This window comes from Carcharodon carcharias, chromosome 11, assembly GCF_017639515.1.
Source record: "Carcharodon carcharias isolate sCarCar2 chromosome 11, sCarCar2.pri, whole genome shotgun sequence".
NCBI classification, from domain to species: Eukaryota; Metazoa; Chordata; class Chondrichthyes; order Lamniformes; family Lamnidae; genus Carcharodon; species Carcharodon carcharias.
In genome coordinates this window covers 26,271,706-26,292,729 of record NC_054477.1, presented here as the reverse complement: position 1 = coordinate 26,292,729, position 21,024 = coordinate 26,271,706, and the positions used below count along the sequence as shown (strand labels likewise).

Here is a 21,024-nt window from a genome sequence, read left to right as displayed (position 1 = left end):
CTAGGAATGCAGCAGGGCTTTGTTTCATTTGGCAGGGGAGGAGAAGGGAATCAGTGAGCTATTCATCCCTTACATTTCTAATGACAGGGTATTGTGATAGCCCTCTTTCCTCTGATTCTCCCTCACCTTTGCCCAAATGTTCCATGTCAGATGACAAATTTTCTTGTGGGCCTGCCTCCTCCGGCAGCATGCTTCTCTAACATGGGGCCACAATGATGCAGGAGTCATTCTCCAGAGCATGTTGTAGGGGGCCCTTGTCCAGCGCTTGAACCTTTTCTTCTAGAACCGGATAGTGGCTTCAATGATGATCCTTACTTTGATCTGGCTCGGGTTTTATCTGAACTGGCCAGGCACAGTGGAGTCAGGAAAGTCCTGATTAGCCATGTTAGAAGGAGGTGGCTCTCTTCTCCAAGCAGCCATCTTTGAACATCCCTAGTAGAGTGGAAAAGTGGAGGGATTTTTTAATTGCTGTAGGATGACCGCATAGTGATGACTACCAGAGCTGCCTGGTTCTTCTGCTGTGATCAGATACAAGCTGCATGATATTGGAATGTAACTGCATCCTGCTTCCTTATTGAAGTGTTTAAGATGATCCACAGATTTAATAGGGTAAATAGAGAGAAAGTATTTCCTCTTGTGGGAGAATCCAGAACAAGGGGGAAATTACCCCTGGACACCTAATTTTAAGGTTATGTCAGAAAGGGCAACGTGCAAATAGTCATAGAAATTTCAAACTCCCCCCAAGAAAGTTGTTGAGGTTAGGTCAATTGAAAATTTCAAAACAGTTTGATAGAATTTTGTTAGGCAAGATCATTATGGGTTACAGAACCAAGATGGGTAGATGGAGTTACAATACAGAACAACAATGATCTAATTGAATGTTGGAACAGGTTGGTGGGGAGCTAAATGGCCCACTCCTGTTCCAATGCTCCTATTTACAAAAGCACCTGACCAGCTTAAGGTACCCTAATGGTGGTATGAATGGAGTAAGCAACTATGGGGTGGCAAGTACAGCCACACGATTTTCGCTGCCTGCACATCCTTTTCTTGCCTGGCAGGAGAAGGTGAGTTAAAATTTCTCCCATACTGTCTGATGTCATGACAACAAAATTGAATTTTGCTTGTTCAGTTCATCATGGCATCAATAAATTTCAGTCAATTCCATTTGAACAAAATGTTGGTTCTGAAATGGATCTTTTACTCGTCATTGGCTCTTTCCTGAATAAAAATCTTTGGATCTTATGATGTCATAGCACTTTAGGTCCTGGTAAGACAGTACAATTTTCAGCTCAGCCTGTCTTGACTGAAATTACCATCATGCTTTGAGAGGCTGAGAACAGCTTGATGGGAACACCATTGGTTGCTGTTAGAACTTGCTGAACTGTAAAATTCTGTAGTAATTTTGTTCTTTTGCAGAAAGATCTATCAAACAGAACTAGGCCATAATATTCAGAGAGGAGACATCTGTGTTTGAAACGCAGGAACAGACTTTGAGAATTAATGAGTTGGGATCTCTTCAAAAAAGACACTAACAACTGACAGTAGCCAGTGGGCTAAAGACATAAAGTCATTTGGAAGAATGCCAAGACAAAAATGTCCAGCCGGGCATTGGAGGATATGGAACCACCCACAAGCAACCCAAGCTGATGGGAAGTTATCGGTTTGAAAGACAGTGACTGCAATCAGAACAGAGTGATTTAGCAATCACATAGAACTGAAAGTTCAACAACCAAATCGGTTCATGTGGGCAGATTGTATGTATAACTTTTTAAGTATAACTCTTCACTGGCTATTGTCAGAAGAAGAATACTTGGCCAGTCATCTTGCCAGGAGGATTTGGTGATCAATAAAGGATTACATACAAGCATACAAACATGGAGCAGGAGTAGGCCATCCACCCTTCAAGTCTGCTCTGCCATTCAATAAGATTGTGGCTGATCTGATTGTAACCTCCCACCTATCCCCAATAACCTTTGAGCCATGCTCTTATCGAGTAGCGGAGCAGACTCGAGGGGCCAAATGGCCTACTCTACTCCAATTTCTTATGTTCTTAATGTGTTCTTAAAAGAAAAATGATCCTGTAAATTCCAAGAGTGAGGTCTTACATCTCCAAAATATTGCCTCACTTTTTTTTAAATTTATTCATTCAAAGGATCCTGGAATCCCTGGCTAGGCCAGCATTTATTGCCAATCCCTAATTGCCCTTGAGAAGGTGGTGGTGAGCTAGTTTCTTGAACCACTGCAGTCCATGTGATGTAGGTATACCCCAGTGCTGTTAGGGAGGGAGTTCCAGGATTTTGACCCAGTGACAGTGAAGGAACAGTGATATAGTTCCAAGTCAGGATAGTGTGTGGCTTGGAGGGGAATTTGTGGGTGGTGGTGTTACCATTCAACTGCTGCCCTTGTCCTTCTAGGTGATAGAAATTGCAGGCTTGTAAGATGCTGTTGAAATGACCTGGGTGAGTTGCTGCAGTTCATCTTGTATATAATACATACTGTGGCCGCTGTGCATCAGTGGTGGGAGGAGTGAATGTTTAAGGTGATGGATGGGGCGCCAATCAAACGCGCTGCTCTATCCTGGTGCTATCGAACTTCTTGAGTTATTGGAGCTGCACTCAGCCAGGGAAGTGGAGAGCATTCCATCACACTACTGATTTGTGCCTTGTAGATGTTGGACAGACTTTGGGGAGTCAGGAGGTGAGTTACTCACTGCAGAATTCCCAGTCTCTGATCAGTTTCTGGTCTGAATGATATGAAACATTTATAGCGTACTGTGCTTCACCTGCTAGTTCCCTGTTTCTGCTTTTCTATTGTGGACAGACCTCAAGCTGATGTTGATGACACAGTAATAGGATTCAGCAATCCTGGCTCACTGAGGGAATAAATATCTGTATCTGGGTTTCAGGTGAGGCTAGGTTGCTCTCTGCTCTATTTCCCTTTATCACCAAATAGCATGCTGCAACTCACAAAGAATGTATGGCCCATTGAGCAAGCTACAAAGGCTGCTAGCCCACTACATTTGGGAAAGGAGGTGAGATATTTAAGAGGGAGTCTTGCGCTTAATCTACCAAGGAAAGAAGCATGGCAATAATTGTTCATAGATCATTAGAAAATGTTCAGTACAAATTTCAGGCACTTATATGTAGAAGTGACAAAAGATAGATGGACACAAAAATAGACCCCGCCAAAATATTGTAATAATTCAGTAAATGTTAAAATTCATACCACAACATTGTACTGTTAAGCACTATTTTCTCTGATTTATTTTCTGTCAATCATAAATTGGGATAGTAAGCTTTGCACTCAAGTTCATTGATAGCATATTGACACACAAGCACATCAGCAAACTTATATCTGTAAATTTTATATAAGCTTCCTAATATAGCATTGTGTCAGAACTTGCAATAACACACAAAGATGTATTTACTGATATATGTACCTTAACTGCTATTATATGATGACAAAGGACTATCAAATTTCTCTCAATATAACGGATCAATATAAGGCAATATGCCATTCTTTAATTTATATTTCTGGTATGATTTTCAACATTTTATCAACTAATAATATTTTGCCACTGTGAAAATGGATCACATTGCAAGGCTTCAAATTGCTTTTCGCCCTCATCTGATATAAAAATTCTACCTCATTGTTTGTACAAAGTGAACTGAACACACTCTAACATTCATGAAGGAGCATGTTTGCCAGAGCAGATGTCCCAAAGAGTGGCCACCACATGAGTTGTGAGGTGCAGAGAGGCTGAGAAAGCAACAGCCCAGGCTCATTTCTCTTTGAATATTCATTAGAGTTCTGAGGCAAGCTTTACTTTCAGCCTGTCTGCCTGCCTGGGATAGATTCCAACCAGGGCCCGAAGGACAGATTACAATATTCTAACCCACTGCACCATACAGCAGTAAACCAGATTATAAATTATTGCTTCTTTGAACATTACCTCTTGCATTAACTTCACAGTTACAAAACAAGTCATTTTGGTTGAAGTTACTTGGCAGTTTCACTATCATAATTTTGGAAAAATATGTAGCACTATAAAAGGGACATGGTTTATAATATAGATACGACTAATATTAAACACAGTCTGTAGCTGATCAGTCATGTGGATAAATAAAGGGGTACTATTGAAGAGATAGGCTATATTCCTGGGATACCCCACTCCAACATTGTTGCTGCTATAGTGAAATGTTGGTTGCTGGAGCAATTTCTGCAACAAATATTGCATCTGACACAGCGTGAAATTTTTTGATGTACTTGTTTTATTTTTATGTGACCCTTCATTAAAATTAGATATATTAAGTCAGTCACAGAAGGCACAATCAATAATGTAATGATAGTACTGTATCACTGATTATATTCCTGCATTTTCCCCAGTTTACATATAAAATTTAGCAAGATACATTTCCTTTAAGGGAAACGAAAACAAATACTCCTATTACTATAGTGCCTTCCATGACCTTAGGATGTCCTAAAGCACTTTACAGGTAATATAGAGCTTTTTGAGTGTCATTCTTGTCATTTGGGAAACATGGCAGCCAATTTATGCACAGCAAGATCCAACAAGATCCCATTGACTGCCATGAAATAAAACAACCTTATTGAATGATGTTGGTTGAGGTGGCCAAAATATCAGGGAGATTTCCCCTACACTTCAATGATATAGTGCTATGGGATCTTTGTGTCCACCTGAGAGAGTAAATAGGGCCTCAGTTTAATGCCACATCTAAAAGATAGCACCTCCTACAGTGTAGCACTCCATCAGGAGATCAATCCTTTACCACTCAGCTGTGTAGTGGAAGAAATTGTGATTCCACAGCTAACAATTAAACTTCAAGTATAAACTGTCATTTCTTTAGGCTCAAATTGTCACAGCAAAAAGAGTGACTTAGCAATTCGACTTTCTATCTTTCTTTCCAATAGTTGGATGATCAATATCAAAGGCAATAACCTCAGTATTGTTTTTGTTCTATACCTAAGCTTGGAGAAATTGAGATCACCAACACAAACATATCAAAATCTGACCACCAGCGACCAGGAAACATCAAAAGCACACCATCCTCATTTAAAAACAATAGCAAATGCACACACAAAGGCTATTAAATGTCAACTGTACGGTATCATAGTAAGACGATATTAGCATGTTACGGCAAGGTCGGCCATCATAAAATTTGTACTTTTTAAAATCATCCATTTTGGATACATGATTATCACAAAAAGGGAATAATATATTATGCATGTATATATTCAGGGCACTGTTTCCATTTTATACAGCAGGCACAATAGGACCCAAAAGATCTGGGTGACATGGGGTCCTGCTCTGGCATATTACTAGTCCCTAAATAGAACATTATGAACAGTCATATTCCATTGATATTGCCCAACGGTTAATGAGGTTACTTTCACTCTATAAAATAAATTGCTCAGCCTCTAAGTGATAATTCACACACTTTGTTACTATTTTTGCTTTCACGGTGGTAGATTTTCCTGACTTTAACAGAGACTATACAATAAATCAACTTGCGCAATAGCTAATTAGCAACGTACCATACAGTAACTGTGATCTCCGGAGCAGTGTCATAATGTACCAATGTGATACCAATCACAGGGATAGTCTTAACTGCTGCAAATTGCACCACATGACCAGATGTTATGCTGTTGGTAACAGTCAAACTTTGCCAAAAACAGAAGCAAAAATTTAATCAAAAGAAAACACACCAACGCACGGGCAATTCAGTGAGCTTAAAGCTCAAAATGGTAACAACCAAAATTACTTTGCCACTGCATAAACAGAACAGCACATGAATCTTGTTACAGCACAACACTTAAACAGCTTGTGGCCCTGATCGCATATAACAACACCTTTACTTCATCATCTATATAATGGAAGTCAATGTGACACACTCTGCAATATTTGGGATGGAGAATGTTTTTTGTAGTTGATGCTCCAAAAAGTGGTCACCCTCATAGGCTGCTGGGAGTAGAGAAGTTGGTAATGGTTGACTGAGTGACCAGCGACAGACAGGGCAGGAGGTAACAAGTGAGGGTCGATAGGAAAATAGCTGGAGACCTAGATTCCTCTAATAGGAATCTCTATATAAAATGCCCATCATGGAGGCCAAAGGATAGCACAGAGTCACCATGAGCAACAAGACATCATGTAGCAAGTTGCTACTCATCGGGAATCAGTACAGGTAGTTAAAAAGTGATGAATGTGGGGATTTCTATGGCTAGAAGGGTACTTTTTGTAGATGTGATGTATCCTGAATGGCATATTGCTTGCCAGGGCCAATGGTTCAAAAGATCATGGAGCAAATACGAAAGGTTCAATGAGAGGGCATGCAGCCAAAGTTCAGGATGCATGTGCAAATTAGTAACATGGACAGAAGTGGGTTCAGCCTCTGCAAAGGATTCTAATCAGTTAAGCGCTAGATTAATGAGGAGAATGGTCGGGGCTGGGGGGCGGGGAGTGGTAGGGATGGGGGCAGGAGTGGAGAGATGGTGGCATAGTGGGAATATCACAGGACTAGTAACCCAGAGGCCCAGGCTAATGGTCTTGCGACACAGGTTCAAATCCCACCATGGCAGCTGGTGGAATTTAAATTCAATTAATAAATTCTGGAATTGAAAAGCTAGTCTCAGTAATGGTGACCATGAAACTATTAACAATTATCATAAAAACCCATCTGGTTCGCTAATGCCCTTTAGGGAAGGGAATCTGCCATCTTTACTTGGTCTGGCTGACATATGACTCCAGATCCACAGTAATGTAATTGACTCTTAACTTCCCTTTGAGCTGGCCTAGCAAGCCACTCAACTCAAGGGCAATTAGGGATGGGCAACACATGCTGGCCTTGCCACTGATGCTCACATCTCATGAAAGAATAAATTTAAAAAAAACTATCAGTGTAGCTTTCTCTGCATTACTCCCAGTGCCACGATCTAGACCAGACAGATAGGGAAAGCTCATCTGGGAGCAATTGTCGACATGTAATGGCTACAGAAAAATCAGGACTATAATTTAACATTGCAGAGTTTGGTATAATATAGGTAGAAAAGGTGGGGTAAAACAGGAGCTGGAGTATTACTAATTGAGGAATAATATGATTGGAAGTAGGGAAAAAGGATGCAGCTATTTTCGAGGCAAAAGCAAAATCCATATGGATAGAGTAAAACTACATTAAAGGATTAATCACAATAAGAGGTGTAATCTATAGGCCACTTAATAGTGGAAAGGAGATGGAGGAAGAAATATGCAGACAAATTAGGAAATTGGGAAACAAATAGAATAGTCATTGTGGAGGATTTCAACTACCTTGATATTAATTGTAGATTAGAGGTGAGCAAAGGGGATAAGGGAATGAGTATAGGACTCCTCTCTAACTCAAGATGTAAAAAGTACAACAAGGGAGGATTCACTTTGGATCTAGTAATGTGGATTGAACCAGAGCAGGTAAGAGAAGTAAAAGTTGGAAAGCATCTGGGCCATGGTGACCATGCTTTAAGAGGATAATAGAAAAAGGAATAAGTATGGCAAAAGCCAACTCAATAAATTGGAGAAAAAATAATTTAAAGGGAATGAGAATAAAATTTAGGAAAATAAAATGGACAACAATATTGGCAAACAACAATGTACAGCAACAAGGGGAAACATTTAAAATACTGTTCAACAGAGTGCAGGAGCAACATATTTCGCTAAAAGGAAAGAATTAATGAGATTCATGGATGAACAAAGACCTAAGGGAACAATTGAAGATTAGGAAAGAGACATATATTAAGAACATAAACGGGGCTTTTACTGCTTGGACCCAGGAGCCCGGTAGCTGGAGTTCAGTCAGCTTCTTTACAGCATTAGTTCACAGGCTTTCAGTTTGGAAATCTTACTCGAGTGACTTCATGTGCTATAGCACATGTTGAACCACGTGATGTCTTCAGGGAAAACATGATCCTTAAAGAACATCACTGGCTGACACATAACAAAGCATTCCCATTGACACAGGATCATAAAAATCCCCACACACTCATTCGAAATCCCATAGTCCCTGCTGGGAAATTCTCCACACACCAAAAACTGATGACAGCACTTCCTGGTCAAGTGGAAACATCACCAACTGCAACCTAGTAACTGACTGGAGTGGTGAAGTCCAAGGTTTCAGCCAGCCACAGAAAAACTGATCATCTCCTCAACCACTTGAGGATGGGTCAGGGAAGATGTAGTCATTTATTCCACAAGCAGAACATGAGGAACGCCTCAAGCTGTGACTGTGACCATCCAAGTCAGACCATCGCCCACATACTGAACTTCTGCCCTGAGAGATCCAGCCTTGATGGCATCACAACCATTCACACTGTATCAGCTGAAGTCATTGAATGGATTGCTAACCCTGATATTGAACTATAACTGCTTCCTCAGCCATATGAATAAAAAAAGGAAAGAACGATAAGATAGGATACAAGGAGATTAGGAGAGATGCTAAAAAAAATCAGTAAGGAAACAGAAATTATGAAATTAAATTACCAAGGGACATAAAACAAAAAATATTTTAAGGATATTGATTTTAAAAAGGCTGGGATGGGAATAGGACCATTGGAGGATGGACAGGATAATACCCAGGTAATGATAGAGAGATGGCAGCAATATTAACTAATTATTTTGCTTTGGTGGTTACCAGGGAGATAGAACATGTAGACATGATATTACGTGATGAGATGAGTAATGACATAAGAGCATTTAAAATTTAAAAAGGGGATATATTGAATGAACCAATCAGATTCAAAAAGATGTAGCTCCTGGTCTGGATGGATTGGATCCATGAATTTTAAAAGAATCTAGAGAAGAGATAGCAGAGGCATTTCTACACGTGTTTAATAATTCATTAGAAAAAAGGTGCAGTGCCAGAGGACTGCTGGATAGCTAATGAAATTCCTATATTTAAGAAGAGGGAACTGCCCAAGGAATTACAGACTGATCAGCTTAACATCTTTGGGGAGGATAGGGGCGGGCCAATGGTGCAGGTGGGGTGGTGGTTTTGGGAGAGGTAGGAAAAATAATGAAATCCCTAATATGGAGAGAATAGAAGAACACTTTGAAAAGGAAAAAATATATATAATAAAGGCTAACCAGCATGAATTTGAAAGCAGAAAATCTTGTTCTTATTGACATTTTTGAGGGGTAACAGAGTTAAAAGAAAATGGTAATGTGGTAGATGTAATTTATCTAGATTTTCAGAAAACATTCAATAAGGTTCCCCATAATAGACTAATGGATAGGGTCAGAGAATGCAGAGTCAGGTGACAAGTGGCAGAATGGATTGCTAACTAACTTCAAGACACAAAGCAAAGATTGGGAGTAAAGGGTATTAGTCAGAATGACAGGAAAGTGGTGTTCTGCAAGTATCAGTGTTGGGACCATTCTTGTGGTCCACTCTCTGTGGGACCATTCTTATATTAACGATTTAGACTTTGGAATTAAAAATGCAATTTCTGAATTTGTGGATGACACCAAATTAGAGGAATATTGGGGAGAACTGCAGCAGATCGCAGGAGGACATTAATAAACTTGCAGAATGGGAAAATAATTGCCAAATGAAGTTTAACATAGATGGTACATTTTGGTTGGAAGAACAGGGAAGTCATTTATCACTTGGAAGGTGCAAACCTCGGTGGGGTAGAGGAACAAGGGGATCTCAAAGTACTAATATACAAATCACTAAAGTTTGCATGAGGTTAGCAAGGCCATTATATTAAAAAAGCAAACCAAGCACCAGGCTTTATTTCTAGAAGAAGAGAATTTAAAAATAGGGAAGTTATGCTAAACCTGCATTGAACCTTGGTTAGACCACACTTGGTCCTATAATTCTAGTCATCATATTATACAAATGATATAGAGACACTGGAGAGGGTACAGAGAAGATTTGGAAAGATGATACCAGAAGTTCTTGGGAATACATATTAGAGAAGAATAAACAGGCTAGGTTTTCTTTCTCTTGAAAAAAGAAGATTGTTGGGTGACCTAATATAGGTCTTGAAAATTATTGAAGGTTTTGATAAAGTGGATGCAGAGGGAATGTTTCCACTTATGGGGAAGAGCATAATTAAGGACAATCAATATAAAATAGTCACCAAGAAATCCATTAGGGAATTCAGGATAAACTTCTTTCCCAAAAAGCAGTGAGAATGCGGAACTTGCTACCACAGGGAGTAGTTGGACTGAATAGTATAGATGCATTTAATGGGAAGTTAGACAAGCATTTGAGGGAGAAAGGAATAGAGGATTGTGATGAAAGATTTAGATGAGGAAAGATGGCATTGGATTTGAGTGGAGCATAAGCACCAACAAGGTTGGGCCAAAAGGCTTGTTTCTTTGCTTTATAGCTTATGTCTAATTGGAAGAGTGGTACAGAAATGGGGAGTGCTCCATATTCCTAGGACACTGGGACCACCTTTAGGGCCAAAGAAGGCTGGAATAACCTTCATTTCAACTGGAAACACACCTATGTCCGTTCTGAAGGAGTAAATAGGGAAGCGGGGAAAGATTTAAACTAGTAAGAAGGACAAAATGGTAGGCGAGATATCAGGTAAAATTGCACCATGTAAGTGAAAAATATCATCAGGACATATGGCCAGATTGTTCATTTCTTCACGACTAGTCCCTACTTTTTCTCTGTTATCAAATTTCATACACATATACAGCTCCTGCCCATTTAATTCCACGGGCTTCAATTTTGCTATCAAGTCTATTGCAAGTGAAATCAGGAAGCTGTTTTTCTCAAAAGGGATAGTGGAAATCTGGAACTCACTTTTCCGTGGATGCTGGGTCAGTTCATATTTTCAGCAGTGGGAGTGGTAAATCTTTGTTAAATAAGCATATGGCGGGATATGAAGCAAAGGTTGTTAACTGGATTGAGTACAGATCAACCATGATCTAATTGAATGGAGGAAGATGCTTGAGAAGCTGAATTGCACACTCTTATTCCTATGGTAGTCATGGCTTAGGTCCAGCCATTATTTTACTGCCCTCAGGTAACAGCACCTATGCTGCTTTCTCTACTGCATATGCTCATGACAACTTTGCCAACTGATCCAGATCTTTTCTTGGTCTAGGCACATGCTTAAAGTGGCTAAATACAGAGCATGTGAGAATCAATGACATTTCAGTAGCTTAATGTCCCTTGATCTTTAAAAGATGCTAATCATATAATGCTTAAAACAAGGTCAATATTGGGTGTTCCAGACCAAATTAATTAGTTTCCCTGAAACTTTAATGAGCTCATCCGGTATCTAAATGAGCCATTTGGGTCAGAAAGATCATACGCTCCATCCGCTGATCTGTGATGAGTTAGTTAAACTTATATTTAAGAGGAAGTGTGGAGGGAGGAGAATACAGCAGGAATGCAACATGTTCAGTCATTACCACAGTGACTACACTTCATAAGTGTCTTGTTTTCTTTGGGCCATCCTAAGGCATTGTATAAATGTGATTCCTTATTTTTGGGGTTTTGTTTTTACAAATTGTCTCAGCACCCCTGAGTTGGATGTGTTAAAGGGCCATGACTCCAACTCTTAATTGCCATTCAGTGTTCCCTGCTGGAAGTGTACATTGGACGAGGACAAGACTGAATTCAACTGTAATGATGGTTAAGACAGTCACTAAACATACTATCAAAGCTCACGCATTAATAATGGTTTGGACGTAATATTGGGAGTGATCAGTGCCTGCCGAACTGTACCCTCGCAAGGTCTCAAATTCCCTTTAGCACCGAATGCAGCTAAAACATCGTTGAGAAAAAATAACTCAAAATGATTGTCAAGTATTGATTCACACAGAAATAACTACACAAGATGAGATGACATTTACACTTCAAATAGGTTTGTTAACAAAGAAATGAACTGGCAATTTTATGTGGGGCCACAACGCATGTCAGGTATAAACAAAATTGCAATCTTTAATTTACATTTCTAAGTACAAACACTTTGTTAAGGGTACGCAAGGAGCACGTTTCGAATTTCCATAATTCGTGTGCATCCCATGCACTGGTGTTGGCGTGTGAAACTGATTTATGCCATAGGTTACATTCAAATCAAGGTATCAATTGCTTGGAGTCTTGGAGAGCTATGTGAAGTGGAGGGCACATTGATTGGATTATAATTCCTCCAATTTATTTACACAAGTCCAGTTCCCAGCGCAGATGAATGTTCACTTTCAGGACCTCGAACAGCGAAATGCCATTAATCTCAATTCACTTCACCGCACATCCTTTAAACTGCACTAAAATGCATGCATCGCCTGAGAGAGAGAACAGAATTGAAGGTTCGGGATACCTTCCCTTTGGTTACGGATTGCACAGCTACGCGCTTCCACCACACTCTCAGCGGAGGGAGTGCCAGCAGATGGCACCAAGCATGGGTCTCCAATCTACGCGATATTGCTGCCTCCCAGCAGAGCACAATGGAAGCCTACAATCACAGCGTTAGGGGAGGGGAAGCCATCCCAACCACCCATTTACACGCGGCATCTAAATAGGGTCCACTCTACCAGAAAAAAAAACACAATGCAGCGACCCAACAACACCATTAAACTCGCACCGTACTTAATATCCTGCCGGCACAGTTTAACATATGTATCAATACTGAGTGCACAACCACACAACTACACAACCACAACGTGGATTAGCGCTCCTGTACGTTTTAGCACGGTGCCCAGTAAACGTAGACCAAACATGATGGCAAATGATGCACTCACCATGTTAACTTCAGACACCTGGTCAATACTGGCGACGTCTATGTTCATCCCAACACTGACTGGTGGACCTTGAGGGTAAGGGAGAAGAAAAGTTAAATCACCGGACTTGCTACACACCTTCGAACATAGCTTTGTGATGCCTTTATGTGGGGAAGGTGGTGGGGGCGGGGGTGGGTGGGTGCTGAGATTTAGAGATGGACTTAATACTGAAAAACCTACCTCCAAAATCCGGTCTTAGCCGAATGTCGTACCCCTTCAGCAGGTTATCCACCGTTTCTTTCACAAACGACATATTCCCGGGCTCATTGACGCTGGAAACAAAACACAAACACAAGGAGGAAAAGAGAAAGTCGTTCCCATTTCACATCACACTCAATAACGTGAACTGCCGCTTCCACGTTGAAGGCTCTTACCTCTGAGCGCAGCAGATAACTGCCACCAATACTACCGGCGCTGAAAGAATACCAAAGTACCGTCTTCTCTGATATGTCCACATTCCTCGGTTGTTTGGCTAGAAACTAGTTCGTGGGTTAAAAAATGGCAAATTTATGGCACAATGCGGAATACCCTTAAAGTCCACAGCATCCGTGAAGACTGCAGACCACACATTCACCCTTTCAGTTACATGGTTCTCAAATGATTATACACAGAGAGAGAGAGGAAAAAAACACAAGAATGTGTCTCAGTGGCTTGGTTATTAAAATATTCCTTTTAAAAAAAAACTGCACACGACGCAGTTAATTCTTCCCAGTACAATCTAGTGATCCTTCAAGAATGGATTCATGTTTCCAAAACGCTGCCGAGGCGGGTTGCAGCAGCCTTTCCTTCCAACCCCCCCTCCTTTTTTTCTCTCTGTTCTTGCTCTTCACTCACTTAAGCGGTCGGATTTCTGGTCTCCACACATTCCCATATTCAGAGGCAGTTTCACAGCTTCGGGCTCAGACTCTCTCTCTCTCACACACACACACAGACACACAGGAGGGGACGTTGACAGCGCTCAAGAAAAACACATCTCAGGACATCATTCCTATAGGCTCGGCGCTAAAGCAATAGAAGCGGCCACAAGGTAAAAGCACATCCATTCCCACATCCACCGTGACAGGAAAGGGTGGCGGGGGGAAGCTATCTTCTCTTTTCCACGCTGGGCTTCACATAGCAAGCTCTCTCTCTCTCTCTCTCTCTCTCACTCCCTCTCTCTCTCTCTCTCTCCCCCCTCGCTGATGATGATGGTGAGGAGGAGGGGGTGGAGGAGGAGGGCTGTTCGCACACGATTTGGACACGAGTTGGTGGAAATTCAGATGCCTGGCACAGATCAAAAATGAAATGTATGTGCAGGAGCCATGTGATAAAATACTGGGGCTTCAGCCTTGACGTGATTGTAGCAGAGCCGAGATTGACGGCGGCAGCAGCCATCCAGGAGTTGGTCCAGCAGATAGCAACATCGCCAACAAGGAATGGAGGAGCTGGCTACCCGACTTATCAGGGGAGAGGGAGGGACTTTTGTTCTTGAGGGTTGTAATAGTGACTGGCGTGCGGGTGGGAGGGAGGGAGGGGGTGGGGGAGTGGAACTGAGTTGAGAAGGGATCACACCGTCTTACGTACCGTGGTCTGGGCTCCAGTTGATTCTTCAAAGTGGGGGATGTGGGGGAATCGGTCCTAGTCATGGAACCCAGCAGCAACAATCGCCTCTAACTGGCACCTTGGGCATTGTCATCTTCAGCAGACAACCCATCTCAGGCGCCGATCACTTCTGACCGGTATTTAAAAGCGGCGGCTCAAGGCAGAAAAGCCTCTTAATGGGGGTTAACAACACAAGAATCGAACCATCCAGAAGGGAGTTTCAAATAAGATCAACAACGTGACCGCTACCACCTTCAATAGAAGACAGCGATTTCATTCAAGTTCCTGTGTCTGATCACTAGAACACGCTTCATAAAAAAAACAATCAAATGCATCCAGCCGATTTTTTAAAACAAAAAATAGTGTCAACCGTCTGCGATGGTTCGGAGGTATAGAAAGTTTGCGAGGTTGATTTGAGCTCCTTGTTTACAGTCTGGTGACCCCGCGGGTTATGTTATGTCAGGCGAGTAATGCATTATTCATACTTCCCAATTCTCACTGAAAGGACAATAGTGCACAGCCAGACCAATGTGTAGCACGGCATTATGAGCCAGCAACTGTACGGATAGGGAGATAAACATGAATCCTGGTTAAAGAGTGCGAGAGTGATGAGAGATCGTCTGAGAAGAGTGTCCACCGTTAACACCCCAAAATCAGTCCAACATGACAGTGTGTATGCAAAGGCTGACCTGCCCCAGACCGTGTAATCTAAGGCTATGTGATCTCCATGGAGACACCCAAATTTCTCGTTAAAAAATGCTGATAGAAAGGGTGATAAAAAAAACAACGGATGTCGAAGGCTTTGCAGAATGTATCCAGTTTTGAAGGTGAATTAAATAATAATATCATACAATTTTTTTTGGCACGAGTGAATTAACCAGCACACTGCATAGGATGAGCTCATGACTAATTAGGCGAGCTACGTCTACACTGCTGCCTTTCTATCGGTTGCTAATACTATCCATTTTGGAAGTGAAGTATTATACTATTGATTAACTATAAGCTGAACATTAGTACAGCATCATGATATAAATGACTTAATCTAGAGAGGCCATTGTGCTAACCCAGGTCAACATTCATCATGTCTCTTCCGTTATAATTTGAATATATTTAATGTATACAGTTATCGCTCTGTACATAAATCATTTTTTGATGCTTTACTGGTGCTTCCCCCCACCCCCACCCCACCGCCGGCCACTCCAGGTCGTTCTTGCAAAAAGGAAACTTTAAAGTGGAAGACACTCCCCCTAAAAAAAACACATTACATCCTTGGATCATGTTATTCACGGAGCTTTTATTCAAACAATGACTTTCAGATAACTGCAAGTTATTGCCAGATCAACAGTAACAATGTTATACAAGATTGTTATGAGAGATTGCTTATTGGCCGCCTTCAGTTAATGCTGCACATGCATTGTGCTTTATGCTTCGCACAATATGAGATATAACATCAGTCTCTGGAACGTATGCCTGAAACCAGATTCTTACCCTGCCCCGAACCATATTCTGTTCACCATGACTTGCATCTAGCATTGTTACATCTTCTCACATCCGAGTCTAATTATTTTAAATGATGCTTCTCATTATCTCATTGAATTTATTCTACAATCCCCTCTATTACCATCAACATGGCAAAGTTCCTGAGTCAAATATGTTGTTACATACTGCAGCCACATAAAAAATTAAGGATTGTATAAATGAAACATATGTGATATACCCCACTTATGTAAAAGCAGACAACTAGAGAATGATCTCCAACTTTTATTCTCATTATTAATTCTCTGCATTGTCATTCCAAATTTTCTGTCACACCAGTCTCTGTTGACAGTTTAACACTAAATGTAGATACATCATGGAGCAACACTAGGCCTGCAAACTGGAATTATCCAGAGATGCTCAAAGCAGAAATTGTCATTATTGGGAAGCTCCTAAACAAGATTCAGGAAGGTTTAATTTCTTTCAGTTCAAAAAGCTCCATTCAATGTTCCACCAACTGTATATATCAATTTCTAGCTTTCCGTATTGGGCTTCTTACTGACATACACAAAACAATTTGTTTAATTAAATGTTTTTAATTTCCACCCCCAATTGTCATATTTTTAATATGAAACTCAAAATTATTTCATTCTCTATTCCACAACTTAAGGGAATCTTAATATTCACACTATTCTTTCTCCATTGATTGAACAAAATAAACTATTCTCAATGATTCCGAAAAATCTGATCAGACAACTGGGTGTTTAATTTTGATCACACTTGGTTGTGTAAATTAAACTATTCAATTGGATCACTCTAATTTACTCGTAAGTGAGGTGTCACAGCACTGATTGTGTGACTTCTAAACTTCACTAATTTCACACCCCCTAGTAACGTATTCCTTCCATCACTCTTGTATTCTAGGAGACATCTTGTGAAAATGATGAAATAAATTAATTACCAGTCTTTTTTTTTACAGAAATGGACAAGGTTCCATAAGTCTAGTAGGATTTTCTCTTTAGTGCACAAACCTCAAACACGTCCTATAAAAGAAATGCTAATTTATCTGGTCTTGGATCCAGGATTATCTGTGAGTTGGTTTTTGTCTTCTTCTATTCCATTGCACTTAAGTATTGCACCTAATTTTATAACCACACTGACAATCTTTACCACACAATGAGAAGATTGAGAGGATGTAATTGTTGTCATGTCCAAACTTGGACAATGTATAGCACAGAATCTTGAGACTTAGTGGGTTTTTTTGTTGAGGTTTTTGTATTATTGTGTATGCACCGCTTAATCAGGATTGCAGTTAGAAAGACTTTTTGATACTTGATAGAGACTAGAGCCCTCAGGCATTTTTTTTTTGCTGTGCTTTACCTTTGGAATGTGGTCTATCCTTCTATGAATATTCCATGATTTAAGTCTTCATGTAGCTCTACTGTATTGCAAAGCAACTACTAGCTTATGAAATCTGAACCAAAAGCTTTACACTTGAAACAAAGTGATTACTGTAGATCTCTTGACATCAGTATAGGGAAGAGTTTAGACAATGACATTACAGTTAGCATTTTACAAACTCAAGACAATTTGGACCAGATATAAATCAAAATGAGTATTTTATTCCACAAGGAAAGATAACTGAAATATTCACAAGTTCCCACAAACTTTATGTCTATGCTGTAGATGATTTTCAAGCATACATTTCTGGCTAATTTTGTTTAGGCCCAAGTAATGCATTATCTGATAACAACACTTATCTTGCTAGATATAATTCAGAGCTGCTCTAATTCTAGGTGGAGAAAAAGTCAGACCAGTAAAACCAATTACTTTAGTAAATAAAAATGTAAGAATTCAACGTCCCTTACTGAGCCTTACTTCTACCCTGATATAGTCTCATTAGGAAGGTACTGCAAGTGTAGGAAATATTATCTATGGAACATTGTCTCAGGAGCTGGTGCAGTGGGTAGCATCCCTCCCTCTGGGCCAGAAGCTTGGGGTTCAAGTCCCACTCCACGACTTGATGGCCAAAGAAGGCGCATTCATAATGTGGCCAAACAGGTTGAGTATCAACTTGTAAATCTTTCTAACTGTTGGCAAAAGTGGAAAGATTCCTGGTCAGTCATGTGATGGAAAGAACATTAGAGCCTCCACCATCACTATTCATGTAAAACAGCATGTTGCCACAGCAACTAAGGCTCTGTGGAGGGCCAGTTGGCTGGACAACTGGTGTGGATCAGACTGGTGCCAACAGCAAGGGGTTTGATTCCTATTCCAGCTGGGGTGGATTCATTACCTGCCTTCCTCAAGGTTGTAGGTTGGTCCTGCATTTGGGCAGAGAACTGAAGAAGAATCTTGTCTTGCTAAGGTGTATCAGTCTTTGTCATTTCTCATGCATAAAATAGAGCCTACAACATGGTTGTCTTGTATAGCTGTTGGCAGAACTTTTAAAGCCACTGCTCAAATACTCAATATGGGGAGGTGCTCTAAATAGGCACATCATGGGATCAGTTAGAGACTAATTGCTGTTGTTGTTTGCAATTTCTTTAGGTGAAGAGCTTCTTGCATCATCTTCTAATGGAGAGTTCAGCTTATTGGACAGAAAAAAACCTACAAGTATAGCATTTGAAGTGAGATGTCTGACAGATGTACTTGGTAAAGATGTTATATATATATTTATATGGTTATTCTGTTTCATTTTCTTTCACAACTGAATTTATTTTTGCTGCTTTAACTGTTGTCCTACTTTGGTTAACTATCATATTTTATCTGATTTAAATTATTTCTTAATTCCCTTTATCTAATTATATGTTAGCTTTAGAATGAATAAGAGGTCATTTTAATTTAACTTCCCCTCCACTCCCTCCCCAGTGGAAAATGAAAGGGACCGAGTCAAATGCCCATTTTTACTTCAAGTAAAATTGAATAAGGTGTAAAAAACAGCAGGTGACCTGATCTAATGCCATCAGCTCCCCACCAGTTATGTTAGGCTAAAATTATCTCCAATGTCCAAAGACATGATCCTTAGTAACTGAAGTTCATTTGTGCTTCAACCAAGAGAGCCCCTGCTAATGGGATTGGAGGTCATTTAGGTCTACTATGTAGCCCATGGTCAGCCAGTTTGCCTGTGAACCTGCACACCAACACTATAAGATGTCAAAAATGGGGCATCCCCATAATGTGGCTCAAGTGTCCATTGTAAAATAGTGTTTCAGGAAGGCCTGCTTCAAAAATAATTCTATTTCTTGGTCCCCTAATAACTAATTCTTCAACAGAAACTTAGCATTCTATGTTATGCAAAACATAATAGGTGGCATTCTGGAGAGAGTTAGTAGTCTTTTGATGACTACTGATGCCCAACATTCAGCATTTAGCCTGTGCCAATGGCATTCCCAGTATAACATTTGCTAAGAACTATATAATAAAAATCAATTAAGTTAGGTATAGGTAAAAAATTAGACTATGGAGTGATAGTCTGACAGTTTTGCACTGGGTCCACATTATTGGACCCTATATATTACTTTACATTTCTTCATATTAAATTCTATTTGCAATTCATCTTCCCAGTTGCTTAATCTATGAGTTTTCCTGTCATATGATTATTGAAACGTAGAGCAATGGTACAAACTACATTTAGTTTCTGCTGCCCTTAGGCTGTCTTGACAAATTATCACATCTGCTTCATTGTGTGCTTTCAGAGCTACTATTATAACACATTGATATTCATGGACGATGCAATATCATTTCTAAAGCCTTCTCCATGCTGCCACCAAGAGCTTTACAGGTCACATGCACAGAACAATAAGACTACAACTAAATAGTTTATTTCAAAAATTCAGGCCATTCAGTCTCTTCTTGAAATACATGAAATCAATGTGCATAGTTTTCTATCACTTATATAGTTTTCAGCACGATGCCTAATGCTTAGTTATGATATATTCAATTTAAAACAGTCTGGTGAAATTCTTGGACTGTGTTACCTTTCATTCTTAATGTCAGTAGATGCTGATTGCTTTGATAGCTCAAGGTTATTGCTATTTGTTGGTGGATCCATGTGGCAGAAATCTCATTCTCAATGTTCACAACTTATTTAAATAGCTGAGCAGCAGACATGTTATGACAAAAAATCAGAAAAGATTAATCAAACAACTTGTTTCTCAAATGGTACTACTGTTGAACTCAATACTAGCACTTATATTTTCAGTTTAATGCTAAATAATGATTTTGTCTCAATGGGTCTATTATTCATGTGTGATTTCTTAGTCCTTGGTGTCTTGATTAGTGATAGGACTGGAATTCCTAATAGATGATTGCTAAAAATTTCTACCTACCCCAGATTATAATGGCTTTTGTCTCATATTAAAATCAACTGGCACAGCTACAGGGACACTTCAGGGCTACCTGGGGCATATCTGTCATTTTATACTCCTGTATAGCCAGTTGGTGGGATGTTTCCAAAGTCAGTCTTTACTTGACATAGATTTATTCAGAGTGAAACATGACATATATCTCTTGACTCCACTTTCATGTGTGCTCAAGTAATCATCCAATTAATGACCTCCACCTATATGCACTTAACTTCAATGAATACAATTAACAAGTCACACTTCTCATTGTTGTTCACTATCCAATGAAACTTGCAAGAAAGCGCTCGTTTGGATAGTTTGGATAACAGGTTATAGCCGTATGGAACTTAGGCTTGATATTCACTGCATTCAAATTACCTGTTGCCCCACGTTTAGGTTCATGGACAAAGGATTGTCACATGTCAGAACTGTGATCCCTAGATGTCACTCAATATTACATTAATAAAACACATGGAAACAAATAAAGACATTAAGAATACTGAAATCAAAGAAGGTTAATTCAATGGATGGTGCTTGTTCTGTAGGTCAGCTTCAGTTTCAAGACCCAAACCGGTAATTCTTTTCTTATCCAAAGTCATATCTTTCTGCTCATGGATCAATCAGGAAACATTATCTTTGAATGCTCAAATGAGCCAGCATCCTCTGCCTGATGTACAGTGAAATCATTCCTTATTTCAATTTCTCTAACATTTAACACATTTATTTCACCCATCATGTTCTTTCAAAAAATAATTCTTCTACAATCATATTACTAATTTAATTCTTCACTGAGGAAAGATTTAGCTTTTTAGTCTCCCTTCATTACTTGAC

At 39.9% G+C, this 21,024-nt stretch overlaps 1 protein-coding gene across 1 annotated transcript in view; it reads right to left on the bottom strand.

The window, feature by feature from the left end:
• The window catches only part of gabrb3 (gamma-aminobutyric acid type A receptor subunit beta3), a 509,233-nt gene that overhangs the window by 309,380 nt on the left and 178,829 nt on the right, over positions 1-21,024 (bottom strand). Inside the window, exons 3-5 of the mRNA XM_041199410.1 lie at positions 13,165-13,269; positions 12,971-13,062; positions 12,752-12,819 (exon numbers count right to left, since the gene is read on the bottom strand). Of these exons, the coding sequence (XP_041055344.1) occupies positions 12,752-12,819; positions 12,971-13,062; positions 13,165-13,247 (243 nt within the window). The 5' untranslated portion in view covers positions 13,248-13,269. The remainder of the gene's footprint in view (positions 1-12,751; positions 12,820-12,970; positions 13,063-13,164; positions 13,270-21,024) is intronic.